Raw genomic sequence first — 27,818 nt, forward strand, 5'->3', positions numbered from 1 at the left:
TGCAATAGATCTGTGGAATCATAGAAAAGAGTTGTAAAAATTTAATTCCAAAATGCTGTGAACCGGATTGAATGTTGTGCAATTATCAACAAATATTCCCACTTGTGATCTAATCATGGAGCAAAGATCGTTGAAGTCTGCCTGCCTGAGGGCACCCTACCTGAGGAATGCTAGCACCAAGTCCTTTTCTTGCGATGATTGGTTTCCAACAACTACACCAATTTCATCTGTGCTAAACATGACTCCATGATTCCAATTTACGTTTTGCCTGTCAGTCCTGTCGGCACAAATATTACTAGGATTCAATACTAGGATGCCACTCGTTTCATTACTGGAATTGTACATATTTGTACCAAGGCAGTCGAGAGATTTCCAGTGATTTCACAGGTGAATACTGGTGAATCATAAACTGAACATTGGCGACCGAGTTATTGGTGCAGCTCGACTGAAGTAAAAAGATTGCAAGGTATCACAAAATGCTGGAGTAACTCAGCGGGTCAGGCAGCATCTCTGGAGAGAAGGAATGGGTGACGTTTCGGGTCGAGACCCTTCTTCAGACTGATGTCGGGGGGCGGAACAAAGAAAGGATATAGGTGGAGACAGGAAGACAGTGGGAGAACTGGGAAGGGGGAGGGGAAGAGAGGGACGGAGGAGCTCTCTAAAGTTAGAGAAGTCAATGTTCATACGGCCGGGCTGTAAGCTGCCCAAGCGAAATATGAGATGCTGTTCCTCCAATTTACGGTGGGCCTCACTCTGACACTGGAGGAGGCCCATGACAGAAAGGTCAGAGTCGGAGGGGGAGTTGAAGTTGACTTCTCTAACCCAGCGGTATGAACATTGACTTCTCTAACCCAGCGGTATGAACATTGACCTCTAACTTTAGATAGCTCCTCTGTCCCTCTCTTCCCTTCCCCCTTCCCAGTTCTTCCACTGTCTTCCTGTCTCCACCTATATCTTTTCTTTGTCCCGCCCCCTCCCCCCCTGACATCAGTCTGAAGAAGGGTCTCGACCCAAAATGTCACCCATTCCTTCTCTCCAGAGATGCTGCCTGACCCGCTGAGTTACTCCAGCATTTTGTGATACCTTCGATTTGTACCAGCATCTGCAGTTATTTTCCTACATAAAAAGATTGCAAGATTTATTCAGTGGATCAATCTGTGAAGATGGAGTCAATGTTCCAAATCAATAAACTTCATCAAATTTTCATATGATTAAATTAATTAACCCAAAACTTTATTTCTGCTTGACACTCCAGATTTTCTAATTTGATTTTATTATGCATTTGTATTGCTGCTGGATAGTGCAGTGTACAGCAACTCCCAACACTTTGCAGAGGATTGCAGAGACAGTGTTAGTAATTAGTAAGATTGGAATGTTGCTGCTTTGTGGTCAGGACATCCTTGGGCATTTTTCCATCTTGGCTGGCAGATGCCAGTGTTGGAACTATTGTGGCTGGAACAGCTTGACTCAAGTTTTCATCCTTGAATACATTAATATGTTTCCAAGAATATACTTAAAAAGCAATTGAGCTTTTTTATTCATTGCTCTTCTTGCACTCCTTTCAAAATTGTGGATCTTTTCAGGGATAAATATTTATGCACCACAGATTTTTATTTTGGGCTTCCTCCTTTGAGGTATTGGCCAAAGATAATAGCTCTCCCTGTTATTACTGACTAAGGCTGACAGCGGCTTTAATAACAACAGCAAGTGCATGGTTAACTGTGGAAGTAAAGAAGCTGCTCATAATCCTCCAAAAGGTTCTCCCATATAAACTTGGCACTGTTTCCAGTGTAATGGCTTGGTTTAATTATCCAGTGTTTTCAAATCCTACAGAGCTGAAAATGTTAGTCCTTTCATTCAGGAGTGAGTGTAAGGTGTTATGATTACTCCACCTGCATCTGTTTTTGTTTTGCTTCAAGATTTAACGAGCATTTGGTTTTGCATCAAAGCTACACTGAGGGTGGTGTGCTTCCCAATGATGATAACTGAGAAATCTAGGTCTGAGAAGGAAAGCTGTGATGGGGATAAGAGACAAGGGTACAGATGGAGGAGCAGATTCAGCAAATGCCTGACCCCTCATGCGCACCCCCTCAAACTTTGTGCATTCAGCACTCCAGATGTGGCCTTGCTTCACTCCTCTCTCAACTTGCAGGAAAACATCCAAAATCTATTCTTGCTGTGGCAATGTACAAGCTCAGCAGTAAATGCACTCTAGCTATTTGATAATGACCACAGAGTTGCTAGTGAGCGTGGAGGGTCACATCAAATCGGGGATGTGCATCAGGACAGCATTAGAGGAATACCCAACATCCCGAACTGAAGGAAGTTACGTAGGGAGATGCAAGCTGTGGAGGTCAGGTCATTAGGTATATTTAAAGCAGAGATTGACAGGTTTATGATTAGCAAGGGTGTCCAAAGCTACAACGAGAAGGCAAGTGAATGGGGTTGAGAAGGAAAAATAGACCAGCCATGATCGAATGGCGGAGCAAATTTGGTTGGCCGAATGGCCTAATTCTGCTCGTATGTCTTACGTATGGACATCAGCAGTTCTAAAGATTGTGAAGTTCCATCTAGTGCTAGAAGTTTGCAATGCAGTAGTGGTCTGGTCATAATCTGTCCAACTGCAAATTGTGGGACCTACTTAGCAAATTCAAGAGAATATACTGCCTAACAAAAAGTGGTACCCCCCTCCTCGGCCCTCATCTTGTTAAGAATTTGTTCCTACATATGATTGGTTCATCCATGAGGAATACGTTCGTTTTTGTCAATTAATTGTGATTTTTGTTCTAAGCTGGAATTATTATCACTTCTGATTTGCATTTCCTTTACCCTTAGGTTGCACGTACAATCAACAACATGCAGCAGCAGATCCAAGAACACCAGCGGCAACTGACCCAGGCCTTGCTGATGAAACAGCAACCATCACATCCACCATTGCACCCATCTGCAGGCAAAGTAACCATTGATAATCTGAGTCATCATCCACCTCCCAGCCTTTCAGACCTGCAGACCAAAGAGCAACAAACTTCACCCAATTCTTTCCCTGCATATTCCTTGGGTAGGTTCATTACCAACTGAATAATGTTAAACTTGGGGAAAATACAATCTTGCTCTACTCATTGATACTCTGTCAATTTTTCTTAACCTACAATAATTGTTGATGAAATTTGATCCAGTGCGGAAACAGGCCCTTTGGCCCACTGAGTCCGCGCTGAACAGCAATCACCCAGCACAGTAGCACTATTCTACACACCAGGGACAATTTACATTTATTTCTACCAAAGCCAATTAACCTACAGACCTGTGCGTCTTCTGAGTGTGGGAGGAAACTAGAGCACCCGGAGAAAACCCACGAGGTCACAGGGAGAACGTACAAACTCCATACAAACAGCACCCTTAGTCAGGATTGAACCCAGATCTTTGGCGCTGTAAGTCAGCAATTCTACTGCTGCGCCACTATGCCGCCCTAAACCTGCCGTGATCTGATCACAATAATTACTGTTCATGGGATCCTGCAGTGATTAAAAATACCTAATGTTTGTTACTGTTGGAACCAAATGTACATCTTTAACGTGAATAGCGGGCATCCTAAAGATGCGCCAGGACATTGAACTAGTCTGTACCTCAAAATCTGAGTTCAAATTCCTTCCACATTTGTCCGGACATTATTTTCCAGGAAAGTGACTCGTGATTCTTTTTCTGCTGCCAGGTATTATTGCACTTTCCTAAAGCTAGTTGAGTTTTTTGAATGCATTCGGCTAATAATTTGTTTTGGTTTGGCAATAGCAATTTTAATGGTTACATAAATGTTATTGATGCTTGTAACTGGTGGGGTTTTTATGCATGGTGCGAAATCACCAACAAATATCATCGAGGCTCATGAAATCATCCTGTAAACAGGATAACGCTGAAGGGTTCATGTTTACAAGTGTCCAACTATTATACACTATGCAAGCCAAATCATCAGATTGGCTTCTCAGAAAAAGATAATTTTATCAATAAAAGTAAAGGATCATGCTGAGTGCATCTTGTTAACGACTATAAAATTACTCAAAATTTTAAAACTTCTCAGCAGTTGACAGTATGACAACAACTTTGACATTGGATTATACAGTAGCACTTCACAGTGCTCAGAATGCGTTGCCTGGAGAAATGAATGTTAAAAAGGCCTATTGTAGCATTATGTAACGAGCATTGTGTAGTTGATGGTGCTGCATTGTCAGAAACAATGTACAGTTTGGAGAGCCCACCTTTTTCGTGTGGGCTGCTGCAAGCCATGCTATCATTCAGTCTGAGATGTCGGGCACTTCGATTCTGTCATCACCTATATGGAATATGTGAATATTCTCATTGTTTGGCTGCATAGCTTTCCCTGATGCAGAGGTTTCTGTACAATAACAAGATCAATGGGCAGCAACCACCAGTGATGAGATATCTCTGGGCTGAACAGGGCACATCCAGGAGGAAGTGCTCAGGGAAACTGAAGAATCAACTTGGTCTCGGAGCATGTAGAGCAGTCAGTGCCAATGACCTGTACCCACTTTGCCAGTCAAGATGCAGCCCTGAGCCCAACACCCAGCTACTGAGTGGCTGCGCAAGTAGCCCCAGCCCACCCAATATTAGATCTCGCATAACTCATTGGGAAAGTCAGTGCTGCAGGTGCACCAGTGGAGAGCAAGGATTCATGGCAATTTCTAAGCGGAGCAGTACACAACAGGGGTGTGTACAGGGCAGGGATTCGCCCCAGGTCCATAACACAATAGCTTACAGCCTGGGTATATGTTTAGTTTAAAGTACAGCTGGGTGTATTCTTGCGTGAATTCTGACTGGAGGACTGAGAGCACACTATATCATGCCAGCATATACGTGCTAACACAACAGCACATTATGGTAGATCTAAGCATGTAGCCAGCATAATATGTGGTCTCAAATAAGCAAGGTCATTAATTTTGAAAACGTGGCCAATATTTTTGAGAGATATTGATAGGGTTTGTCTTTGCTGGAAGTAGGCTGGGAAAAGTGTCATATTAGAGTTATAAATCAGCAATAGGGTTCAACAGGCTATGTTTTGCTCAAAGAAGAAATAATTTAAATGTTCTTAGATTCTTTTATGACTTTCACAGTTGATGGGCAAGATGTGTCGAGGGAACTGTTCATCGGCTTCACTGCAGCAGTACTTTTTTTAACATGCTTTTCCCTTGCAGCTGGATTTATCCCAAATATGAATGTAAGCAACATGGAATTAAATGCTGGCTTGTCCATGAAGGATCCAGCTCAAGCCCAATCTCGATTGAGGCAGTGGACCCATCCCAACTCTATTGAAAATTTAAGCAGCAATTCTTTATTGTTGGATCAGAACCAGTGCAAGCATGGTAAGAGCCCTGTAGGGCAGAGTACTTCCAGACCAAAATACTTTGTTAGTCCATTGGCACTAAAAGTATTTTGGTATCTCAGCAATTTTGTGTGAGAAATGCAGAATATAACTGTGTTTATGACAGACTTTTCAAAACTGTTAGAATATAAGGCCGGTTTCAATTTGTTTGGCCACTTAAAAGACTCGGATCTATGTATACACATTTAAAATGCTGAAAGCATGCTACGTGGTAAATGAAAAAATGAATTAAACAAGCCATCATATTGTCACACTGATTCAATGCCGTCATCAACCCAACTCATTTTGTTGTCTTGCACATTCAACTAAAACAACAGACAAACTTGAAAACATGTAATGATATATTTTACCCCTCGAATACCGAATTATCTGCGCACATTTCAATTGGAGCAATATACCGCAGAATATTTTTCAGTTGCAATATTTTCAGAGTAAACTGTGGTAACTTGTTTTACTTTGCCTATGAAATTTGTTTAGTTCTGAAGAGCTTTGATGCTGTAATAAAGGAAGTGATAGATCATCAAAGTCTCGTTCTGAATTACCTCAGCATTTATTTAACTAACTGGGTCTAATTTAGCTACTGCTGAGATTCAGAGTCAGGACCATAGCAAAATGTTTTTATATCCATGACCTTGCCTTTCTGTCCCACTTAACACATATTCAGGTGGTATCCCTGGAGGTCTCAATATTGGTCCAACAAGCAAGCACTCCCTTGAGGACTCCTACAGTCCATATGATCTGATAACCAGCAGTGAGTCACCAGCCAGTCCACCGGTACCAGTCAGTGATAGCTGGACACGTGCCAAATCCCCTGCCGATAAGATCTCAAATGGCTCCAACATTAACTGGCCACCAGGTAAACCCCAAAGATTGGCAAAAATAAAATAGGTGTTAAGAATGTTGTGTTTAAATGAGACCTGTATATTTATTATACATTGAGAGAAATTAGTGAATTGAAAAGAGCTGCCAAATGTGTCAACTTAATTTGCTAATTTAGTGCAGATATTGCCAAATAATGTAAGAGATGTCATTCATTTGCCCCCCACTTTAATATCTTTACGACCTTAGATGGGCAATTTTGTATAGAATTCTAAAAACATGGCTGCAATATAACCGAAGTTAGCTTAGTAACAGTCTAACATTTTGGCTTTGGTCTTGACTGATATTCTCTTAGAAATTCCGGTGCATGCAATCACATCACAACATAACTGCGTCTTTTTTAAAGAAAATAATTCTCGACTGACCTGCTGCTTTGATTCCAGCCATTTGCTGGAGTGTATTTCCAAATCGAGCATGCTGGATATGATTTTACAACTGGGCTACATTTCCACATGCATATTTGTTGTTTCATTTTTCTTAGTAAGTTGATATGCCATTTCACTTACTGAGGAACTGACATTGTGATGTTTTAAATTTGAGAAACTGAACCAAGGTGTGCTGTAAGCGTGTCTTGGTAATAAGCTTGTCTGATGCAGTGTTACTTTATCTATTGTCCTAATAAATTCACTTTTTGAATAAATTAGTTTGTTATATGCACAGTCTAAATGCCCCTTTTTATTCATTCTAATGCAATTACAGCCTAGATTATTTTCTTGTCAACTTTACATTTACAAAAGCAAAACTAATAAGCAGCTCTTTTGGTCTTATGTGGAATCTATATGAAAGCGTGTTATTTTGTAAAAATGCAATTGGTATAGTGTTAACTTAATTTTTGAAATGTCTTGCTGGACAGTCTCACCTTAGCACATGGTGTGTGTGAGGCACATAAAGATGCATTTCCATTCATAAAGCCACTGCGGTTGAACATAGCTTTGAAATGTAACCATCGTACATGTAGGGATTCACTTGTATTTAAACAATATTAACTATACTTTTTGTGGTTAGAAAAACTTGCTGCAGGTGTTAATGGTATGGGGGGTCATTATAGAAGCTGTGACAATGGAGTTCTTAAAATTTGACAAACTTTCTCAAGGTATTACTTTTCCAAGAGCAACAATTATTAATCTGGGACCTTTCAGTATTTTTATTTTATACACTGTTGCCTGGAGAAAATAGTGTGGTATCAAGCACAAAATTGGTCATGTGCGGGCCAGCCTTTTATTTTTCCCAGATGTGATAATTTCACAATTTATTTCTGGATTATACAATTCATTGACACTTAATGGTAATACTATCCAATATCTAATTGTAAAACTTCAAAATTTTCTTGTCCTGTATGTTTTGTATTATCAGTATCTCACAGGGGAGTGGCATTGTTAGTGCAGAAGCCTTGGTTTCATACCACCAGAAGAAAAATATAACATTGATCAAATTGAATCTAATTATCTTAGCCAGTATTTTCAAGACCTTAACAGAAATAAAATCTGACCTGCTTAAGCATGGTTAAATGTGATGAAATAATTCAATAGCCTTTTGTAAAAAATAATTTGTAATCATTCTATATATTAAAGTACTTCTTGATTATTACGGGGTTGGAGGTTTTGGGGAGAAGGCAGGGGAATGGGGTTAGGAGGGAGAGATAGATCAGCCATGATTGAATGGTGGAGTAGACTTGATGGGCTGAATAGCCTAATTTTGCTCCTATCACTTATGATCTTATGATAAGAGTCACAAGGCAGAGGATTTCAAAGTGCCATTATTGGGCAACTTGCTCAGCTAAACCTTATGTTACAATTTCATAAGTTCTAAGCGGTGCCCACTGGCATAGTTCAGTTTCAATCCCTTGTCCATGTTAAATTAGTTCATCTCAATTGATGTGGCAGTTGGCTTCAGTGTTTCTGTTCAAGGAAACTGAAGCATTGAAGGGGAATCGGTTATATTCCAAAATGGATATTGCGATGGAACATCGTTAGAATTGTTTTTTATGCTCCCTGGATTTAAAAGGCCCGGCAATATTTATTAACATAGCTTATAAAATTAAGTCTTCATGAGTTTTCTAGCAAGCTTCAAAGGGGAGCTAGCACTTGGTGGTTAAAACCCCAGCAAGGGGCTGGTGCCTTTGGGTTGGGATGCAAGAAAATTAGAATTATGCAAGAAATAAAATTAATTTCACAATGTTTAGTTTTGTGTTTCTTTTAAAACTGTAAACAAAACTTTCAGTTGAACAGTAATTTGTATGGCTATTAAACTACTAAAAGTGATTTATTGTTCTACTGCCTACTTCCTAACTGCTGAAGAGTTTCGGCCTGGGGAACCCTGGAAAGGACTTCAGAATATCGACCCTGAGACTGACCCTAATGTAACACCCGGAAGTGTCCCAAGTGGACCTTCCATCAATACAACTATCCGGGATGTGGATCGCTATCTGCTCAGGGACAGGAGTGGAGGTAAGAAAGCTGATCACATAAATTGCGATAATTTTCACAAGAAAACTATCTTTTGGGTTTCTTGGGGGGAAAAAACAAATGCTGTACTTGTGTAGAAGTAGGCTACGTAATGTATGTCATCCCTTGCATCAAACTTTTACTCGTGAAAAAGTAAAAAGCAAGAGATGGCTTCAACTATTTAATATATCATAGTTATTACTTTGTGCTGAAATCTGCGTATGAATTAATCTGAGATTGATAATAAAAACAAAAAGCTGAGGGATATGGGGAAACAACAGTTGCATGAATAGAATCACAACTCAGCCATAATCGGCTTGGCAGGTCCACCTTGAAAGGAAATATAACCTCCTGTCATTCCTGTGCTCCCATATGAGTTCATGTATGAGGCTGAGACTCATTTTCAAATATCTTGAAGAAAGGTTTAAGTTTCCTACTAGATAAGCATGGTCATGAATCCTTAGATGTAAGCTTCGGTTTGCAGACTGATTTCTGCTACATGATAGGAATGTGGAAAATCAGCTATAATCCTAATGTATCATTGTGCAAACTCAGGGTGCATGCCCTATATATACTCCAATTTATTTTGTTCATTTGATAACATATCTATAAAAATGATTTGTATTACAGCAACACATAAATGCTTGTTCTCTAAGGAGATAATAATGGTGTATGTATATTACCGTATCTAGTAAAGTGTCACAGACCACTAATTTGTCATAGAGCTCTTTGTTCTGGAGTCCAAACACTCATGGGTATGTGCCTTACTGTACTTTAAATCTGCTCAAGTTGTGCACTTTGTTACTGTGGTGGGAAGCTGGCATGAAACTCTGCTCGCCACATGCACAAGCAATGAATTACCTTAAACCTTGGGATGGAACAGCTGCTTTTGGAAACTGGTATGTTTCCAGGCATAGGCCTGAGTGTTGCAGCTGTTATATGCTGAGGTGAGTTTAGGGTGCATCCAGACCAGCGTAGACAGGCACAGGCCACTGCTACTTGTATCGACCGTCTGATCCTGCAGTCTGTCTCGTCACCTCGTGTTGGATGCAATGGAGGCTGCCTCATCATGGAACAGCTGCACTACTCGTCCTGACCCAACATGTGTTTCCAACAGCAGCCTCTCCATCTAAAATATAGGGTAATTCGTTCCTTGTGCCTAGGGAGTGTCCCCTTTGTTTTGCAGCACAGCTCCCTAGCCCAGAGCTTTCTCTACAGTAACAAACTCGATGGTCTGTAACCACCATTTGAGCACTGGTGCAGCTCAGAGACCCACAATTTATTGCTGAGCAGATGCATCTTTATTCCCAGTCCTCGCATTCAGCCTTTCCACCTGAACTGTGAGGGGATTCATTGCTCGTTTCTTGCCAAGTTCCTGGTGGAGCAGTGGAGAGGACTGGGGTTTGTGCCAGCGCTATCAGTAAATGTATAAATGACCCCTTTCAGCATCAAAACCATTTCCTCATTCTGGGAGAAACTGTCCTGTGCACTGAAGTGCCCGTCTGTTCTGTCTCTGTTCCACTTTATTCCTTGCTCACTTTTGCCATTTGACATGAGAAATGTTTTGAGTTGCTCTTTTCCGCACTCTGGCTTTAATCCATGCAGATCTTTAGAGCAACAACTTGTCAGTAACTGAATATTTAAGTAGAATGTAGCGAGCAGTTCCAAAAAGCAAATATGTTTCTCCTTAAAGATTAATTTTTTGGATTTTTCGTTTGGATTTAACAACAAGGCAGGCTCTGAGGTGAGTTTGCAACACTAATTTAGACAAATGGAATGGATTAAGTATTTTTATGATTCTATTATTCTGCACTTTCAGAAACCTGAAGAGATAGTTAAACCTGAAGTGCTTGAAACTTTGCATTCCTGGGAATTGAATTTAAATAATATGGGATCACTGAACATCATTCTCCCACCCAATTCATTTGTTTTTTATCAAACTTTTCACGACCAAAACAACAAATGGAACAATCATTTTAAGATTTCATTTAAATCATTTTCCATTTCTTTGGTTGCTTTTTTGCTGTTTATGCAGGGTCATCCCCAACATCTCAGAACGCCACGCTGCCTTCATCTAGTGCCTGGTCCTTCAGTGCCTCTGGCTACACTAGCTCTTTCAGCAGCTCTACATCTGCACCTAATCCTGCAGGTAGGAGTCCTTTTGCTTTAATTGCTGACCACGCCAAAAATTCTCCATTGAAAATGAGGATTGTAACAAAAAAGTTTAAAATGCACCATCTAAATATTGGTTTGTGCAGTGATTGGACCTATAAAATGGCTTGTGGAATTCAGTACAACACATGAGCAATGGTCCTTTCTATGTATTTTTTAATTGGTTATTTAATAATTCCTCTTCTTGAACTTGACTAGGAGCTGTATAATTTCCCCGCTACATCATGAAAATGGTGTTTTGGGTGGGGCTAGTGAAGAGCATAACATTTGTTGGAAGGCTTTTATTATTACTTCGAATTTAAGTTAATATTGTTTGACTCTCATTACCCAAACATGTTATGGCTTTTCTTTCCTCATTGAATGCATGCTTGTGTTTCTTCATTCTGCTATAAAACTACAGTGATTAATGCTCAACTGGGATTCAAAATGAAATTGAGAGTAAACATTTTACCTTAATTCAATTGATGACTGTAGTTTGTATTCTTAATTTGTTTGGGTCTACAACGTTGGAAAATATTTGTTGAACTTAATCTCAGCCACAAAGGATTTCACTCGATTCGTTGATTGAAGAAGGGTCCTGACCAGAACTATTGCCTATCCATTCCCTCCACAAATGCAGCCTGACCTGTTGGGTTATTCCAGCACTTTGTGCATTAAATTGTACAAAATTGTCATTTTTGCTTACTATGTTTGATGTAATATGCAAGACATGGAAGGGTATGGATCACATACAGGCAGGTCATTTGGCATTTTTAGCATGGGCAAAGGGCCAATTCCTGTGCTGTACATTTTTTTTAAACATAAAGAAAAGTGAAATATTTGTTATCCCAAATTTAGAAAAGTAATTAAAGAACTGACAATATTGGAACATGCATAGCCTTGGAAAATAACACCAAGTTATAATATACAAACATTTATTTCTATTTAGCTCTGAGAATATAACCAAATTGCAAACAAAATAGTTATTTTCCAAATGCAAACAAATACATTTTCTCGTTGTCTGATAATTTGATCAACCTAGAAGCTATCTTTCCAAGTGATAACTTGGTAAATTACTTATCATTTGTTCCTTCTGTATTTTATTTACTTAGAAAAATTCTAAGAAGATGCTCAGATTTGATCCATTCATTTTTCCTTCTATTTTTGCCGATGGAATTTAATTAAGCAGTTCCGAAAATTGCGTAAGAGTGGTAGCATAAGTCTAATTGTGATGACATCGGACAGGAACTTGCAATAGTTTACTGAGGGAGGCTGTTGGCAAGTAAAGAGATGTCTGACAAGTAGGAAAGTTTTAAATGTGGGATAGAGTTCATGGTGCACCTCTTCCCATTAGAATGAATGGCAAGGCAGGCAAAATAAAATTTTAAAAATGTATTATTAAGGTTAGGGAACCTTCTCAGACTGGGGATATTGAGACTCTGGTCAGGAAAAGGTCGCCTATGTTGGGTATAGGCAAGTGAGATCAAGGTGGTCCCTTGAATATAAGGGATGTGGGAGTACACTTAAGAAGGAAAAAGGATGGGCAAAAAGGAAGTATTGTAGATAAGGTAAGGAGAATCCTAAGCGATTCTGTCACTATATTAAGAGCAAAATGGTAATGAAAAGAATTGGTCCATTTGAGAATCAGTGGGTTGAGTTACAGGAGGTGGGCAAGGTCTTAAATGAATACTTCTCACCTGGGGAGATGCTTAAGGAATCTGGGAATTCAGGGAAGAGAACGCTGATATCCTGAACATATCGATGGTATGAAAGAGGTGGTGTTGGCGGTCTTGAGGCATATAAAGATGGATATATCCCGAGATAAATCTCACACAGGATGGTGGGTATATGGAACGAGCTGCCAGAGGAATTGGTAGAGGTGGGTACAATTAACACCTTTAAAACACAGGAGCACTTAGCACTGATGCATTTAAGAACATTTTATGTAGATTTGAGGAAGAACATTGTCTTCCTGAAGACTGTATGAAATAAGGTAGCCTTGGTGGTTAAAAATTGCTTCGCTATTTAGTTTAATTTATTGTCGTGTGAAATGTCATGTGTTTATTGTCATGCAGTGAAAAGCTTTTTGTTACAAGCTTTAAATTAAAAAAACACGGCATAAATGCCCTTTGCTATTGGTTTGACTTGAGGCAATCGGTACATGAATTGTGAACATGACTTTTGATGCAAGATAAGTTGATTAAAAATTTATAGACAATAGGCAATAGACAATAGGTGCAGGAGTAGGCCATTCAGTCCTTCGAGCCAGCCCAACCATTCAATGTGATCATGGCTGATCATTCTCAATCAGTACCCTGTTCCTGCCTTCTCCCCATACCCCCTGACTCTGCTATCCTTAAGAGCTCTATCTAGCTCTCTCTTGAATGCATTCAGAGAATTGGCCTCCACTACCTTCTGAGGCAGAGAATTCCACAGATTCACAACTCTCTGACTGATAAAGTTTGTCCTCATCTCTGTTCTAAATGACCTACCCCTTATTCTTAAACTGTGGACCCTGGTTCTGGACTCCCCCAACATCGGGAACATGTTTCCTGGCTCTAACGTGTCCAACCCCTTAATAATCTTATGTTTCGATAAGATTCCCTCTCATCCTTCTAAATTCCAGTGTATACAAGGCTAGTCGCTCCAGTCTTTCAACATATGATAGTCCTGCCATTCCGGGAATTAACCTAGTAAACCTACGCTGCACGCCCTCAATAGCAAGAATATTCTTCCTCAAATTTGGAGACCAAAACTGCACACAATACTCCAGGTGCGGTCTCACTAGGGCCCTGTACAACTGCAGAAGGACCTCTTTGCTCCTATACTCAACTCCTCTTGTTATGAAGGCCAACATTCCATTGGCTTTCTTCACTGCCTGCTGTACCTGCATGCTTCCTTTCAGTGACTGATGCACTAGGACATCCAGATCTCGTTGTACGTCCCCTTTCCCTAACTTGACACCATTCAGATAATAATCTGCCTTCCTATTCTTACCACCAAAGTGGATAACCTCACACTTATCCACATTAAACTGCATCTGCCATGCATCCGCCCACTCACACAACCTGTCCAAGTTACCCTGCAACCTCATAGCATCTTCCTCACAGTTCACACTACCACCCAGCTTTGTATCATCTGCAAATTTGCTAATGGTACTTTTAATCCCTTCATCCAAGTCATTAATGTATATTGTAAATAGCTGCGGTCCCAGCACCGAGCCTTGCGGTATCCCACTAGTCACTGCCTGCCATTCTGAAAGGGACCCATTTATCCCCATTTGCAAAGTATGTGAAAAGATTAAGTAAAATGATAGGACTGGAACACTGAATAATTTGCCTTCCATGTAGTAAATGTGAATTCTTTGTTTTAAATAGATTCCTCGTTACTTTTTCACATAAATTGTTGACAAATGTCAGGTGTCATTATTTTGTATATTCACTTTACAATTTCATTGGAGGAATGATAACCAAAAACTTGTTTTTGCAGTTGTTTGCTTTTAACCATGGTATTTATGCCGGTTTAGAGCGGTGGTCCATAGAATGGTTGTGTGTGTCAGCTGGCATTTTTTCAGTTTGTTTTCTCAGGTTTATCACAGTAACAAATCGACTGATGCGTTAAAAAAGTAAATATATAGATGTAACAATTAGTTTTGAGAATGATTACAGTTCTGTCCGAGCACTTCAGTGCCACCTCCATCCACATGCACCTTTTTCCTCCAACTTTATTCCCCAAGTCCCATTTTCCCTTTTGCATCTTCCTAGTGACATTTGCCTCATTTCTTTCATATTCACCATCTTCTGACAAACTCTAGCCTTCCCATCTTATTTGTGTTCTCTTGCACAGATGGGGTTGTTTGTGCCTTGCTTTCTTTTAAATGCATGCCATCATTCATTTAATGGAAAGAAAGGAACTGCATATGCTGGTTTGAAAAAGGGTCTCGACATGAAACGTCACCCGTTCCTTCTCTCCAGAGATGCTGCCTGACCCGCTGAGTTACTCCAACATTTTGTCTGTCATTCTTTTAATGGAAATGCCATAATTTTCCCTTCACTCTGTCATATTCTCTCTCAAATTGAGCAAGTTGAACAGCAAGAGTGTGAAAATATTTTAATTTGCTGTGCTTCAGTACTTTGTAAACCAAGTTTTACTGCAATTGGACAAAAGCATATTCTAAAGCACCTTGTGAGTCATGTATAGAATTTGGAGAACGGTCTATCGAAAGTTTCAATTGGACAAACGAATTGTTTGTGCACACGCAGGGATCGTGATGATTTGCCTGCATGATGCTTTATTGGCTATCCTGCAGAATTAATGTGTTAATCCCTCATACACACACTCATGGGTGATAAAGCCTCTTTCTCAGCACCTTTATCTGTTTTAACAGAAAAAACTTGGTTCTATCATGCTTTGGCATCGGGCTGCATGCAAGTAGTTCCTTGTGAGTGCTCAATATCTTTTTGGTTCAAACCTAACCCTCGTTGTTTTGCACAACTTTCAGAATGTCTCACAAAATCAGAGAATGTAATGTAATATAGAATTCTAAACATCTGAATGAAAATGTGTTTATTAACTCTTCAAAATTTAATGGGATGTAAATGGTGAAACCAAAATGTGTATCATTGTGTGTGGATTCGCAGAGAAGTTTAAGTTGTCCATTTAGAAATATTTTTAGTTGGGTGCATTTGACTTTGGAGTAACCAGAGTTAGTTTTTCAATGAGCACATGTGAGCAGTTTGGAAATAAAAATATGTATTAATTCCTAATGTTCTAACATTGGTGCAAACTTCACAATTGATAGTAACTTTTACTAGTATTTTGATTTTGGTCATTTTTTAAATAGAAAGTTGAATCAATCCAAAAACTTAATCCAAACTCAATTTAACTTTCGCAAGAGATTTCCTGATGAATGCATGGGTATATAAATTGTTTCTCCAAGTGACTAGTTGTCAATTGAAATAGGGGATTCTGGATATTTTACATTGGTTCACTGATGATATGAAGTTGTGAAACATGAAAGTCTTTTGTTGAATCAAAAAGTTGCTAAAAACAACAGTAACAGTTGCTTTTCACCATTATATTAGTAATATTCAAGCATTTGTATGAGAATATGTTCCATGGTTATGTAGGTCTTCATTCAATAATAGAAATATGTGGTTGAAGTGGTATTATTGTCAATTTTGATATAATAGACCTGAACTCAATGTAAATTTAATTTGAAGCTTTTGACTAAAAAAAATGTTTTGCCTGTATTTCAGCTAAACTGACAGATAAATCTACTTGGTCACCTGGACCCATGGCTCAAAGTCAAGCACCACTGTCACATGAATTGTGGAAAGTGCCGCTAGGATCCAAAAACACTAGGCCACCACCAGGTCTGACAAATACCAAGCCATCACCATCCTGGGGTGTCAGTTCGCTCGGACTTGTCTCAAGCTGGCCAAGCTCTTACTCCTCCAGTAAGATGTGACCTATATTATTATCTTCTATGTTTCTCTATGAAATGAATTCAAATAGATGTTGCAATGTGATCCTAATTTGAAGGACGATCTGGTGTTTTTGTTTTCCATATATAGAAATCCACATCCAGAGATGTCTAAATACTGTTGCATTTATTATCAAATTTAATGAACTGATGATTTACAATAATTCTTCAAAATGATACTGATAACATTGCACCTATCTTACAAATATGCATTTTTCCTACTTTTTTCCTTCATTCAAAGTTAGTTGAATGGTTCTCTCAATTAAAGAATAAATAGCTTTGGAGGGAGATAGATATATAATTTACAAGCTGCCTATTAATTTCTTATTGTACTTCAGTTGCATATGTCGTTTCATTTATTGGCCTCTTTAACAAGGAACCAAGAAAATCATCACATTTCTATTCTTGAGAGGAAATGCCGATTTGCTTGATGGCACTATTAGATGCAATCAAAATCGAAATGACATTGGGTCTTTTTGAAGAATGGTGTAGCCTCTCCATTTTGATATAAATGAATTTAGTTTCAGAACATAAACATGGTAATAACATTCATCTGTTGCCTCTTAGATTCTGCTTGGAGCACTGATAGCTCTGGAAGAAATAATAGCTGGCTGGTTCTGCGAAATCTAACACCCCAGGCAAGAAGCGTTCATTTCTTGTATTGTAAAAGTAACCTCAGCTTGCCTATTCATTTATCGTAAATAAGTTTGAACGTCGCTACAGCTGAAGTTTACAACATTAACTTTTTGAATGGAAATATGCAGTTTTACACACTTGCATTTCTAAAATATATATTTGATTTCATTTTGAGTTTAAAGTTATAACCATAGACACGAGAATATTAAATTTAGTCTATTGACCTTTCAAAACATTTGTAAATGTGTGAACAGTGAACACATTCTGTCAACTGATTTTCAAAATGTAGCAAAATCCCACTTTGCATTGTTTTGAAAGGGAGGGTTAGGTTTCATATGTAGCTACTGTATGTTTTCAGAATCTTAAGTTCTGCAAAATTAAAAGAAAAAACTTATTCATCTACCTCATGTCATCCACATTAAGATATGAGTATCTTATATTTTAGACTGTTTTAAAAAGTTAAAACTCTTGTGAATAATTTGTTGTATTACCTCGAATGAACATGCGTAAGGAACACTCTTACATCAAAAAGTTGTATCTTCAATTCCCATTGCAGAGATTTGGGTACAAAATTCAGGCTTGGGGTCCAGGCTAGTACAAAGGGAATGTTGTAGTGCAGACAGTATATATCTTCCAAAGATTTGTCCATCCTTATGGACATGTTAACTTGAAGAGTAGAAGAATTTGTTCCAATAACCTAGCCAATATTTATCCTTCAATAAAAAAGGAAACATTTCTCACTCATCACTTATCATAGTTTTGCAATAGTTTTTATGGATCCAATCACCACTTGAAACTTTTTGTGGATATACCAAAATGTCTTTTCACGTGTAGGTGAAGATTAATGTGTTGGTAGTGTTTAATATGATCTGCTCCCTGATGTAAATCCTCCCACTTTAGCATCACTACACCAATGTCTTTTCTTTCTCAAATGCTCATTTGCCCTCTCCCTACGCTACTACGCCCACTAAAACACTGTGTTTTCTACGTATAAAGCAATGTCGGATTGGGTAAACATCTGCAGTTTACACCACAAAATTACATTGCATTGATAGTTTTTCATAATTTTTCCTTTTTCAGTGTCATTTGTTTCCCATAAGCTGGAAAAATAGGTTGCACATCTTCAATTTAGCTAGATTTAGTAAGATTTGGGAGTTCAGAGTTTTAGCAGTTAGTTTTGCTTCAGAATGGAATAATGACTTAGAGCAGTGGTTTACAGCTTGACTGTTAAAATGAGTAAAAGTTGTGCAGCCAGATAATTTATCTTTTAAACACATTTTGTGGCAAATTGCTACATAAAATTGTGGCTACTAAGTGCATGCCCTCAGATTGATAAGTAAGGATGATTTGTTCTTTTGCTGCAGATTGATGGCTCCACTTTGCGGACTTTATGCATGCAGCATGGTCCATTGATAACATTCCATCTGAACCTAACCCAAGGAAATGCTGTGGTTCGCTACAGCTCTAAGGAAGAAGCAGCTAAAGCCCAGAAGTCTCTCCACATGTAAGCTACCTGCATGATTCCAGACATGAGAGTTTTGAACAATTTAGCATTTTGATTTTGAATTTGTAGTGATGAATCAATGAATTGATAGAAACACTTCTGTTCTCATTTTTATCAGAAAGAAAATCTTGGCAACTGATTTTCCTGGCAACTGGTCCTCAGTATGGCATGTCATCTAATTGATCCAATAATTTTTTTTTAATATTCCCCCACCGTCTCCTTGTTTGCCAAAATGAAGGATTAATTGGTGTCTAGCATACAACACAGGACCATGTGGTTGACATGAGTTGCCATGTACTTTGGTTTGTGATCAATTCTTCACAAACCATCAGTCTGTTTCTTTGAGGGAGTCTCACTTATCTAACCTCCTCCATTAATCCCTCCTTGAACATTGTCTCTGAAGAAATACTGAGAAATGCACATCGGTAGAATTTCTCAGTTCAAAGAGCACTTCCATCTCTGCCCCTCTATTAGAACTCCACTTGGGCAGGTTCAGGGAGGATTGTAACCAAGGGGTGTCTCAGAATCTCTTCATCGCTATTATTTTGATCATAATGCAATTATCAGAACTGGAATTGACAAAAATCACTTTGAATGCATTGATGCCGCTTATTTTTAAGATAAATCATGGCCAAAAAAATTGATCTTGACGTACTAAAATAACAGCATATTTTAAGAGCCCCGACCCAAAACGTCACTTATTCATGTTCTCCAGAGATTCTGTGACCCGCTGATTACTCACTTATTTAGTCTTTCTTCGTTAACCAGCATCTGCAGTTCCTTGTATCTAGCATATTTTAAAAGCCTGCCAAGCTTCTAAAATGACAGGTGTAGATATTTGAGTGACTGTTTGCTGAGAGACAGAATTAGAACAGTACTATCCACTAAATTTAGTCCAAGCTTTATAATAGGCGTAGCAGTTCTTGGTATTGTTCCATAAATATTTTTTGTCTGAACTTGCGTATAGTGTGCATGTATAAGTTTGCATTTATCAACACCATTCTGAATATGTAAGCCTTTGGCATGATCTGGTTTACTGCGCTCTCAACATTTGACTTTTCCTTTGACTAGGTGTGTTCTGGGAAACACTACTATCCTCGCTGAATTTGCCAGTGATGAGGAAGTAAACCGTTTCTTTGCACAAGGTCAATCGCTCTCTCAGACCTCCAGTTGGCAGTCTAACACCGGAACAAATCCGAGCCGACTTGGATCAAGCAACAACTCTCACGGATTGATTCGCAATGATCTAGGTCACTGGAATACTACAAGCTTGAGTGGGAAAGGATCCAATGACCTCCTCTGGAGTAGTGTCCCTCAGTACTCCAGCAGTCTATGGGGTCCTCCTAACAATGATGACAGCAGAGTAATTGGCAGCCCTACACCTATAAACACCTTGCTCCCTGGTGACCTACTCAGTGGAGAATCAATGTAGGGAAAACTGATGATGTCGTGAAGCTAACAATCAGCACTAAACAACCCAATTCCGGACATCGTTTGGCCCTGGATCCACAACCTCTTCTGGTTGGGTGAGGGAGTGTGGGCAGGGAGTGGGGATGGGGTTGGGGAGGGTGGGGTTGGGGTTTGGGGCATGGAAAGTCTACTTTTGCGAGCCTGGGTTGAGTATGCACATTACCCTTGCTTTCATTATTTTGTTTGATCCCAAAAACATATCAACACAAATACTTGAATCAAGCAGGCCAATAATGAAATGTGAAACCGTCTAATTTACACTTCTGAGGTGTTGTCATCACAAATAGGCTCAAACAAAAAAAGTTTATTGTGTGTGTGTGTGTATGTGTGATGGTGCAGATGTATGCATCTATTTGGGTGAGTGTATGAAATCAGTGTGTTTCGTTTCTTTATACAGTATATGCTTTTATTTGCTCGTTGGTCAAATTATTAGCTCCTAACTTTGCACTGAGTGTCTGCAGCCCCTCCAGCTAATCTTACAAAGGGGGCCAGCAGCAATTCACGTGTAAATGTTTACTCAAGGACACTCTTAACAGTGTGTGCTCTGGAGATGATGTGTATACCTACCTTTAGTGGCTTTTTTGTGGACTAATGCAAGAGAATTATTACAGGAGTATTGCACCAGTTTTCTTTCAGAGTATAAAAATTTTAAAAATGCTCTAGTTGAACTGTGGCCATAGCTACACAATAGAGTGGACCCATCCTGCAAGCAGGTTTGGGAAGCACTTGGACTGGATATTTTTGTGACTGATTTAGAGGTGCCTATGTTTGGTAACCTCCTGTTTACAAACTTTGCAGAACTTAAAAAAGAAAAGGAAAAAAAAAAGAAAAAAGGACAGTTACTCTTCCATCAAAACCTATTTTCAGAATGAAGATGTGCTACTTCAGAACTCTGGGAATGAAGTGTTTTTTTTGGCCATTGTTGTGTATTTTTTCCTTTGTAAAATTTTGCTCACTTTCTTGCACACAGTGGATAACGTCTCAGGAAGGCCTGAATTTTCTGGGGAGCTACTCCACGCCATTTCATGTATTTTAACCCAACTTCTAGCACTGAAGAAAAAGAAAATACCTGTTTATTCTGTAGCAGTTACTTATTTACCAAATAATGGACACAACAATGTTTGAAGAGTGCTTTATGAAATGCTTTATGTTTTAAAAAGAAATCAATGCTTTTGATTGTGTTAAAGACAATTGACTTAACATACTGTAAAGTATGTTGCTGTATAAACTCTCCTTGTCCCAGCCTGCTTGGATCAGGTAACTTGTGCATTATCTTTGAATAGGTTTTTATTGGTTTTATCAAGCTATTGGCAAGAAAAACGCTGGTTTTAAAGTGGATCATGAACTATGCACAAATGGGTTCAAGATTTTTGTTTTTTCTGAGTTATAGTAGAGTGTATTTACTTGTTTCTTCTCGAAGGTATTTTGCATCTCATTGCCATTATGTATATTCCAAGCAGAAAATAGTCTTGAGTTGTAGAAAAAAGCCTGACTTTAAAAGATTTTGGGGGGGTGGGGGGGAAAAGTGGGAGTGAAAGTCTGTGTTTGTTTCATTTTTGCCTTTGAATTACAAATGTTGGTAACCCAAATTTTTTTTAAAAGAAAGTTGGTGGCTTTTAAATTTTCTTTTCCTCATAGAATGTGATTGTAAAAAAAAAAAATATGCACAGAAAATTGTTTTCTTGAACTATTGGGCTTCTTTAGAACGATTAATTGCAGTTTTCCCCTGGGAATTGAACAAGATCATTGAAGCATTATTCATTTGAGATGAAGGATATTTTTTATTCACTTACGCTGAGCGAATCCTAAAGACTCAGTGCATTGTGGTGAAGCTGCTTACCCACTCCATTCACTGTTTACTATGAAATTAGCAGATTACCCCATGGTGGATTGCACTAAGTGGATAGTCTCAGTTTAAAGATGAGGTAACCCCATCGAATCTACAAAGATGTTGTTCTGTCGAGATATCTCTGAAACATTAAATGTTGAAAACTTAAACCATGTCGGAAACAAACCTCAAGCAATTCTATGATAGCATGTAAAATTCTTTTTCAAAATATATGCTGTATTGTGCATCTTTTGGTGAGATCCCCTAAATGAATCAGTGAACCATTCCATGAGTTTGATAACCTGGTCTGGCACCAGTGAAAATGTGTGTGTATATTTTGTTGGGAGTTTAAGACCACCCACTGGTTTATCAAATGCTGCCTCCACAAGAGCCTGTGAATACATGGAATTATTTAATTTGTACTTACAAATTGACACCAGCATTCCAAATTGGTGTAATCAGATTTGAAGTGTAGCTCCACTCCCAAGTTCTGACTTGTTATTGGAAGTCTTATCGAAGAGATATTTTTCTGCCCCTCCTTTTTGGGGGAAAAATGTGGTAACAGTTTATTTCCGATTTCAGTACATATTTTGGAATCTTGCCTGTACTAAGCTGACAAATGAATCTTGGAGGTTTTCTTGCATCTGAACTTGTATTGAATAATTAGACTGCACTGTACAAATGACAGGCTTCTGTATATAATCTACTAGAGTTCAAATTCAGTTACAGAAATGTTATGTCAAAGCACTGTTGTAAACTGAAACACAGAACTAGTTTCGGGTAATAAAAATGTTCAGTGTGGGAGCTGAGAGAACACATGCCATAACCCCTTTCCCACGCGAAGTTTTGTTTTCGTTAAGAAATGGAACTAGGTTTTTTTCAAGAAAAACTCTCCAAGCTTTAATTTGAGATAGCAAAGCACAACTAGCCACATTAAATGCAAAACAAAAAAATAAAATAAAAAGCGCAAGGTTTTTCAGGTGAAATGTTTAAATGTGATGCATTTGAAATTAAAGTGTGATTTGGGTTAACCATCGTAAATAAAGACGTTTGACCTTTTGTTTACTTTAATGGACTATTTTCCCTTTCCTGTGATACTTTGTACCAGAAACAAGGGGCAGAACTGACACAAGCCCAAACGTTGGAAAATTTGTGGCAAGCATTGTGCGCATATGTTGTTCATCGGATATTCATCCAAATCAAGTTTTCACCTTGTAATGTTTAAAATACATTTTTTTTGTTTTTGCTGTTACAATATGTATTATTGAGTCAACAATGAATAAAAATTATGCCTCCATTGGATGTTTCTCTTCAATCTATAATACCATTACTTAACACACTTCCACTATTAAGCATTGGATTTCATGACAAAACTTTCAGGAACACAAGATTGGAAATGGAGATTCATTCTATTCCAGGTTCAGTTTATAGTAAACATAAAGAGCATTTTGTCAGATGCAAAGATCGAAGTGCCTTTGTTAAAAGCAAAGATTTTGCCTTAAGTGCCCAAATAAGCTTCATCTCATTTATACATTCAAGTAAGAGCAATGTTTGTATTTGCAAATCAAAGTGGGCTTTTGAATGAAAGGTTATTACACTTGTAATTCATGTTACCCAACAGGATTATTGTGGTAAATAGGAAGTGAAATGGTAAAAATATTCATGCTGGTTCCAGTGTGAAAATTTCTCATTGAGAAGATTTTGTGGTATTTTTTGTTTAATATACAAGTGTCTTGTTTAATCGATCAATAAATAAGTTGATTGGTGAAACTAGCATTTTTGGGAGGTGTCTGCGCATTGTTTGTAAGGCCAGTATTTATAACACATCCATAATTGCCCTTTTGAAGATGTTGGTGAGCTACCATCGTACACTGCCACAGTTCCATTGTGAAGGTATTCCCATAGTGATCTTGGGTAGGTAGCTTCACAAATGAGACACACCGGTGATAAAGAACAACCAATATATTTCCAGATTCTGCCCATGTGTATGATGGGTTTGGCTGAGTACTAAAAGACAAATAACTACAATGCACCGTGCTGAAGGGGGTGAGCATTTGCAATGTGTATCAGAGAACAGCTAACCGCAAGTCGAGTTTTGTGTGAAAGCATAAAAGGATTTTATGAGAAATGAGTGGAAAACGGAAAGGTTTAATGGGATGTCACCTTTCTTTTCTGTGGTGCCTCTTGAAGTTGCTTCGTGGTGCTATTTCCAAAATAAATCTTCCTTTGCCCTAATATTTATCCAAAAATGTGGTTTAAAAAGTTGTGGAGCATTTAAAATGTATGGAATTTCAGGATTCGGCTTTGGCAGCTGAAGGAGCTGGTGGAGTGATGAAAGATTCGAGGGAAAGCCAGAATTATATGGATTTCTACAGTCGGGGGAACTTAGAGATGTGGAGAGGGTTCAACTGCCCTTTCCACATTTTATTTTACTTCAGCACTTTGTATCTTATATTCCTATCAATTATGTTATCTCTCTCTTTCTATTTTCATTAGCCTCCAATTTTACATTACTTTCAAGCAAATCAGCTGCTATTTAGAAGCTGCTTCCATCCCCTCTGAGTTACTTGCATTATTCAGTCGCTTTTATTCGCCACCCTATGATACACACTTGAATTGTTCTCAGAGATCATCAGATTTGTAGATACAAGGGAACGTAGGGTTATAGCAGAAGTGTGTTGCTGAGGTTTAAATAAGTCATGCCGTTACTAGCTGGTGAAGCAGGCATGAAAATCCAAAAGGTTGGTTCCTTGCATTCGTAGGAGCAAAAAGATTTGAAAACAAAGATGGAAATAGCATAACCATTCAGTTAATATAGATCAGCTTTGCAGAAATTTCAACCGATGGATCATCAATGAGATGAAAGGTGTACAAAATAAAGATTTTTTTAATATTCAAGGGATAATTGTCATTTTGAATGAGATTAAAAGGAATATGAGGGGAGATGAAACATTACAATACTGAAGCTTATGAATGTGGGAAATGTATTTAATAGATAGAAAAAAAAAAACTAAGTGACAAATGAAAACGACATATAGAGAATGCAAGATCTTTTTGTCAAGAATATGCCTGCTCACAATGAAGGGACAATCTAGAGTATGAAGCTAGAGTGGAATTATTAAATTTTATAAACAATAAATGTGGGAATGTAAATGTATGAGTGATGGTGTTGAACCAAGATTAACCTTTATTAGAAACCAGAATAGTTTTTAATGGAATTAACGGTCCCGAAACAAGGCTGGTCGTGCTGTTTTGTCATTCCCTGGACTGCAAAACAGTATTGTTTTCTTTCTCACTAGATATGCAGATAACATTGAGGTAGTAGAGGGTATGTACAGTAGCAGTTTTGTTTATGGCGGGAAGATGCGTCCAGAGGATGTATCTTTCACATTGAAGTCTGGCTCAGCCAGTGGCACCTAGGAATAGACTGGGTGACAACCAAGAATAGTTTGGTGACTACTGTAGAGACAGTTGACGGCACGGAAAGACGGCACCCGGGACAGGATGGGTTGGCACCCCAGTCTGTGCCTTTCATGAGAAAGAACCCCAATAAGCTACGGAAAGGCCTTATGCCATCAGGCAAGAATGAAATGCTCGGAGAAGGAGAAAGAGGTGCAGCGCACAGGCTTGAACCTGGTGAGATGCAGGAGGAGCCTGGCCAGGACTCACCCCACAGACAATAGGTGCAGGAGGAGGCCATTCGGCCCTTCAAGCCAGCACCGCCATTCAATGTGATCATGGCTGATCATTCTCAATCAGTACCCCGTTCCTGCCTTCTCCCCATACCCCCTGACTCCGCTATCCTTAAGAGCTCTATCTAGCTCTCTCTTGAATGCATTCAAGCCCAGTCCCTCCACGCACCAGAGTCTCCCAACCCCTGCAGAGTAGTTATTAAGAGGGCTGATCCATGGGCGGTTGCTGCTGGGATGCAGGTCGGGGCCTGATCAACCCCGGCTGGGTAGCCTGGGCGAGGGTGTCTGATGTTGTGAGACCCGGAACACCCGATGACCCCAAGTCACATCACGGATCATGCGTCCCAGCGCATCCAGAGGATGTATCTTTCACACAATGGTTAAAGCTGTTAACTAATTATTGCAATTGTGAGAACTAAATACATGAGTTTTTGAAGAATCTTTAGGTGGGTGAGGAAAAGTAACTACAGAAGGTGGTTAAACCGGAAGCAACAAAAGAGTAGAATCGATAGGACCACCTTAGGGGTACATTTGGAATTGAAAGGACACCATTCCCATGTTGTTTTCTTGATGTAAATATTTGGGCTGGGCATAACACAATTAGGTTTAAGGAAGTTAGTAAAATACAACATCTCCCATCTTCATTATACTGTGTGTGCTTTGTTAAAATATTAAGTGCGATGTTCAAATTCTATTACTTAAATTTAATAAAAATATTATTTGTATTTAATTAAGGAGCTGCATTAAAGTTGACCTTAAGATATGCCACCTCAATGTGGCACAGCCATCAAAAGTCATACTGTCACGCAGTTGCTAGTTATGATGGTTTTGTGAGTTTGCTTATTGGAGTGCATTTATACATATTTTGAAATATCAAAATTCTTTGGGCAACAGCATGAGCAGGTATAAATATTAGAATGTTGGAATTATTTGAACAAAAACTAGTGGGTCAATTTCAGCTTTATTCAGGTAAGATGTATTGTTTTCATGGAGCAATGTTTATGTACATGAATAATAAATGCAACTTATTGTATTATGCAAATATCAAAGCTATTTTAAGCTAGTTAATAATGCATGTGAGTGCGTATGTCCAAAAATGATCACCATTTAAACTTTGAACGGAAATTTTGTTCTGCAGTTTAAAAATTCATGTAGAAAATAATTGCAGATAAATTGTGAAAGATAGACAGTTAGATACTATTTTCCTTATTTGATTCTTGAATTTTATAAATAAAGATTTGTGCAGTAAAATGCTTCTGTCAGAATAGGTGATTTCTCCAATTTAATACGAGTAATGCCTCATGAGACGTTAATGCTACATAATAGACTAATTATGGGTAGATGTGTATTGTTTTCTCGAAATTACAAGTATATTTGTAAAAGTCAGATCTGTAATGAATCTTTATTCGTTCTATCAATGAGATTTAATTCAGTCAATATAGTAGGATTTTAAATTGTACGCTGTAGATCATTTGAAAAGCAAAACTAATTAGTGCTCTGTAAACTATATTTTAAAGCTAATAAGCATGTAAAATTAATCACTTGAATATAACTGGCAAAATGACTAAAAAAACGCAGTTGCTATCAGTTGAATTCTGAACGAGCCATATTTTAAATTGAGTTGATTCAGAAACTATTATTTCCATTGTTAAATCAGAAATATATCTTACCTCAATGTCAAGGGAATTAGGAAATTAATATTAACAGGATTATTCAACAATAAGTTCAAGGCACTCTGAAAAGTTAAATAATTAAGATGCATAACGTTTGAGATGCAATTTAACGAGTCTTAGTGATTTGGCTATCGAGGGATTTTAAAAAAACATATTACTTACAAAAGTGGATGATATTACACAGATTTAATGATATAAAAATTAACTGGAGTAGCTTCAGAAATACATTATCAAGCAGTGAATGTAATCCCCCAACTGGGAGATGCTCATTAGAGGAATAACTACAGCAAACATTAAATGATTTTGTTTTAAATGCAGTTAGTCATTGAATTAAACAAACATCTCATTGAAAAACAGCGAACTTGAAATTGATACACACTGATTTTTTTTCAAAGCTTTTCAATGCCGATTGTTATATTGATGCAATTTTAATTGAAGAGGGCGATTTTGGACACCAATGTTTAAATATTGCAGGTTGCAACTGTTGGAAATGCGCAGTTATTTTTTATCCTTCAAACTTTGATCAATTTACATCAAATAAATCATCTCATTAATAATTTTATAACTTGTGCCTTTTCACAAGCAGCTCCCTTGAGATTTTTGTTTTTGCTTAGCCCTGATTTGGTGACCGGAATGCACATGAGTGGAGGTATATCTGGCAAAT

The 27,818-nt window shown here is 38.3% G+C and overlaps 1 protein-coding gene across 15 annotated transcripts in view; it reads left to right on the forward strand.

Annotated features, from left to right (window-relative positions):
- Positions 1-20,028, forward strand: part of tnrc6c1 (trinucleotide repeat containing adaptor 6C1) — a 443,993-nt gene extending 423,965 nt beyond the window's left edge. For 11 of the 15 annotated variants that reach the window (XM_078401021.1, XM_078401023.1, XM_078401022.1 and 8 more), the window contains 9 exons: positions 2,836-3,058; positions 5,205-5,372; positions 6,057-6,248; positions 8,569-8,718; positions 10,751-10,864; positions 16,125-16,325; positions 16,919-16,989; positions 18,352-18,491; positions 19,563-20,028. In XM_078401021.1, the coding sequence (XP_078257147.1) occupies positions 2,836-3,058; positions 5,205-5,372; positions 6,057-6,248; positions 8,569-8,718; positions 10,751-10,864; positions 16,125-16,325; positions 16,919-16,989; positions 18,352-18,491; positions 19,563-19,923 (1,620 nt within the window). In that variant the 3' untranslated portion in view covers positions 19,924-20,028. The remainder of the gene's footprint in view (positions 1-2,835; positions 3,059-5,204; positions 5,373-6,056; positions 6,249-8,568; positions 8,719-10,750; positions 10,865-16,124; positions 16,326-16,918; positions 16,990-18,351; positions 18,492-19,562) is intronic. The other 4 variants (XM_078401026.1, XM_078401027.1, XM_078401028.1 and 1 more) reach the window with 2 other exon arrangements.
- Positions 20,029-27,818: the final 7,790 nt, after the last annotated feature.

Source organism: Rhinoraja longicauda, chromosome 6 (assembly GCF_053455715.1).
Source record: "Rhinoraja longicauda isolate Sanriku21f chromosome 6, sRhiLon1.1, whole genome shotgun sequence".
Classification (NCBI taxonomy): Eukaryota; Metazoa; Chordata; class Chondrichthyes; order Rajiformes; family Arhynchobatidae; genus Rhinoraja; species Rhinoraja longicauda.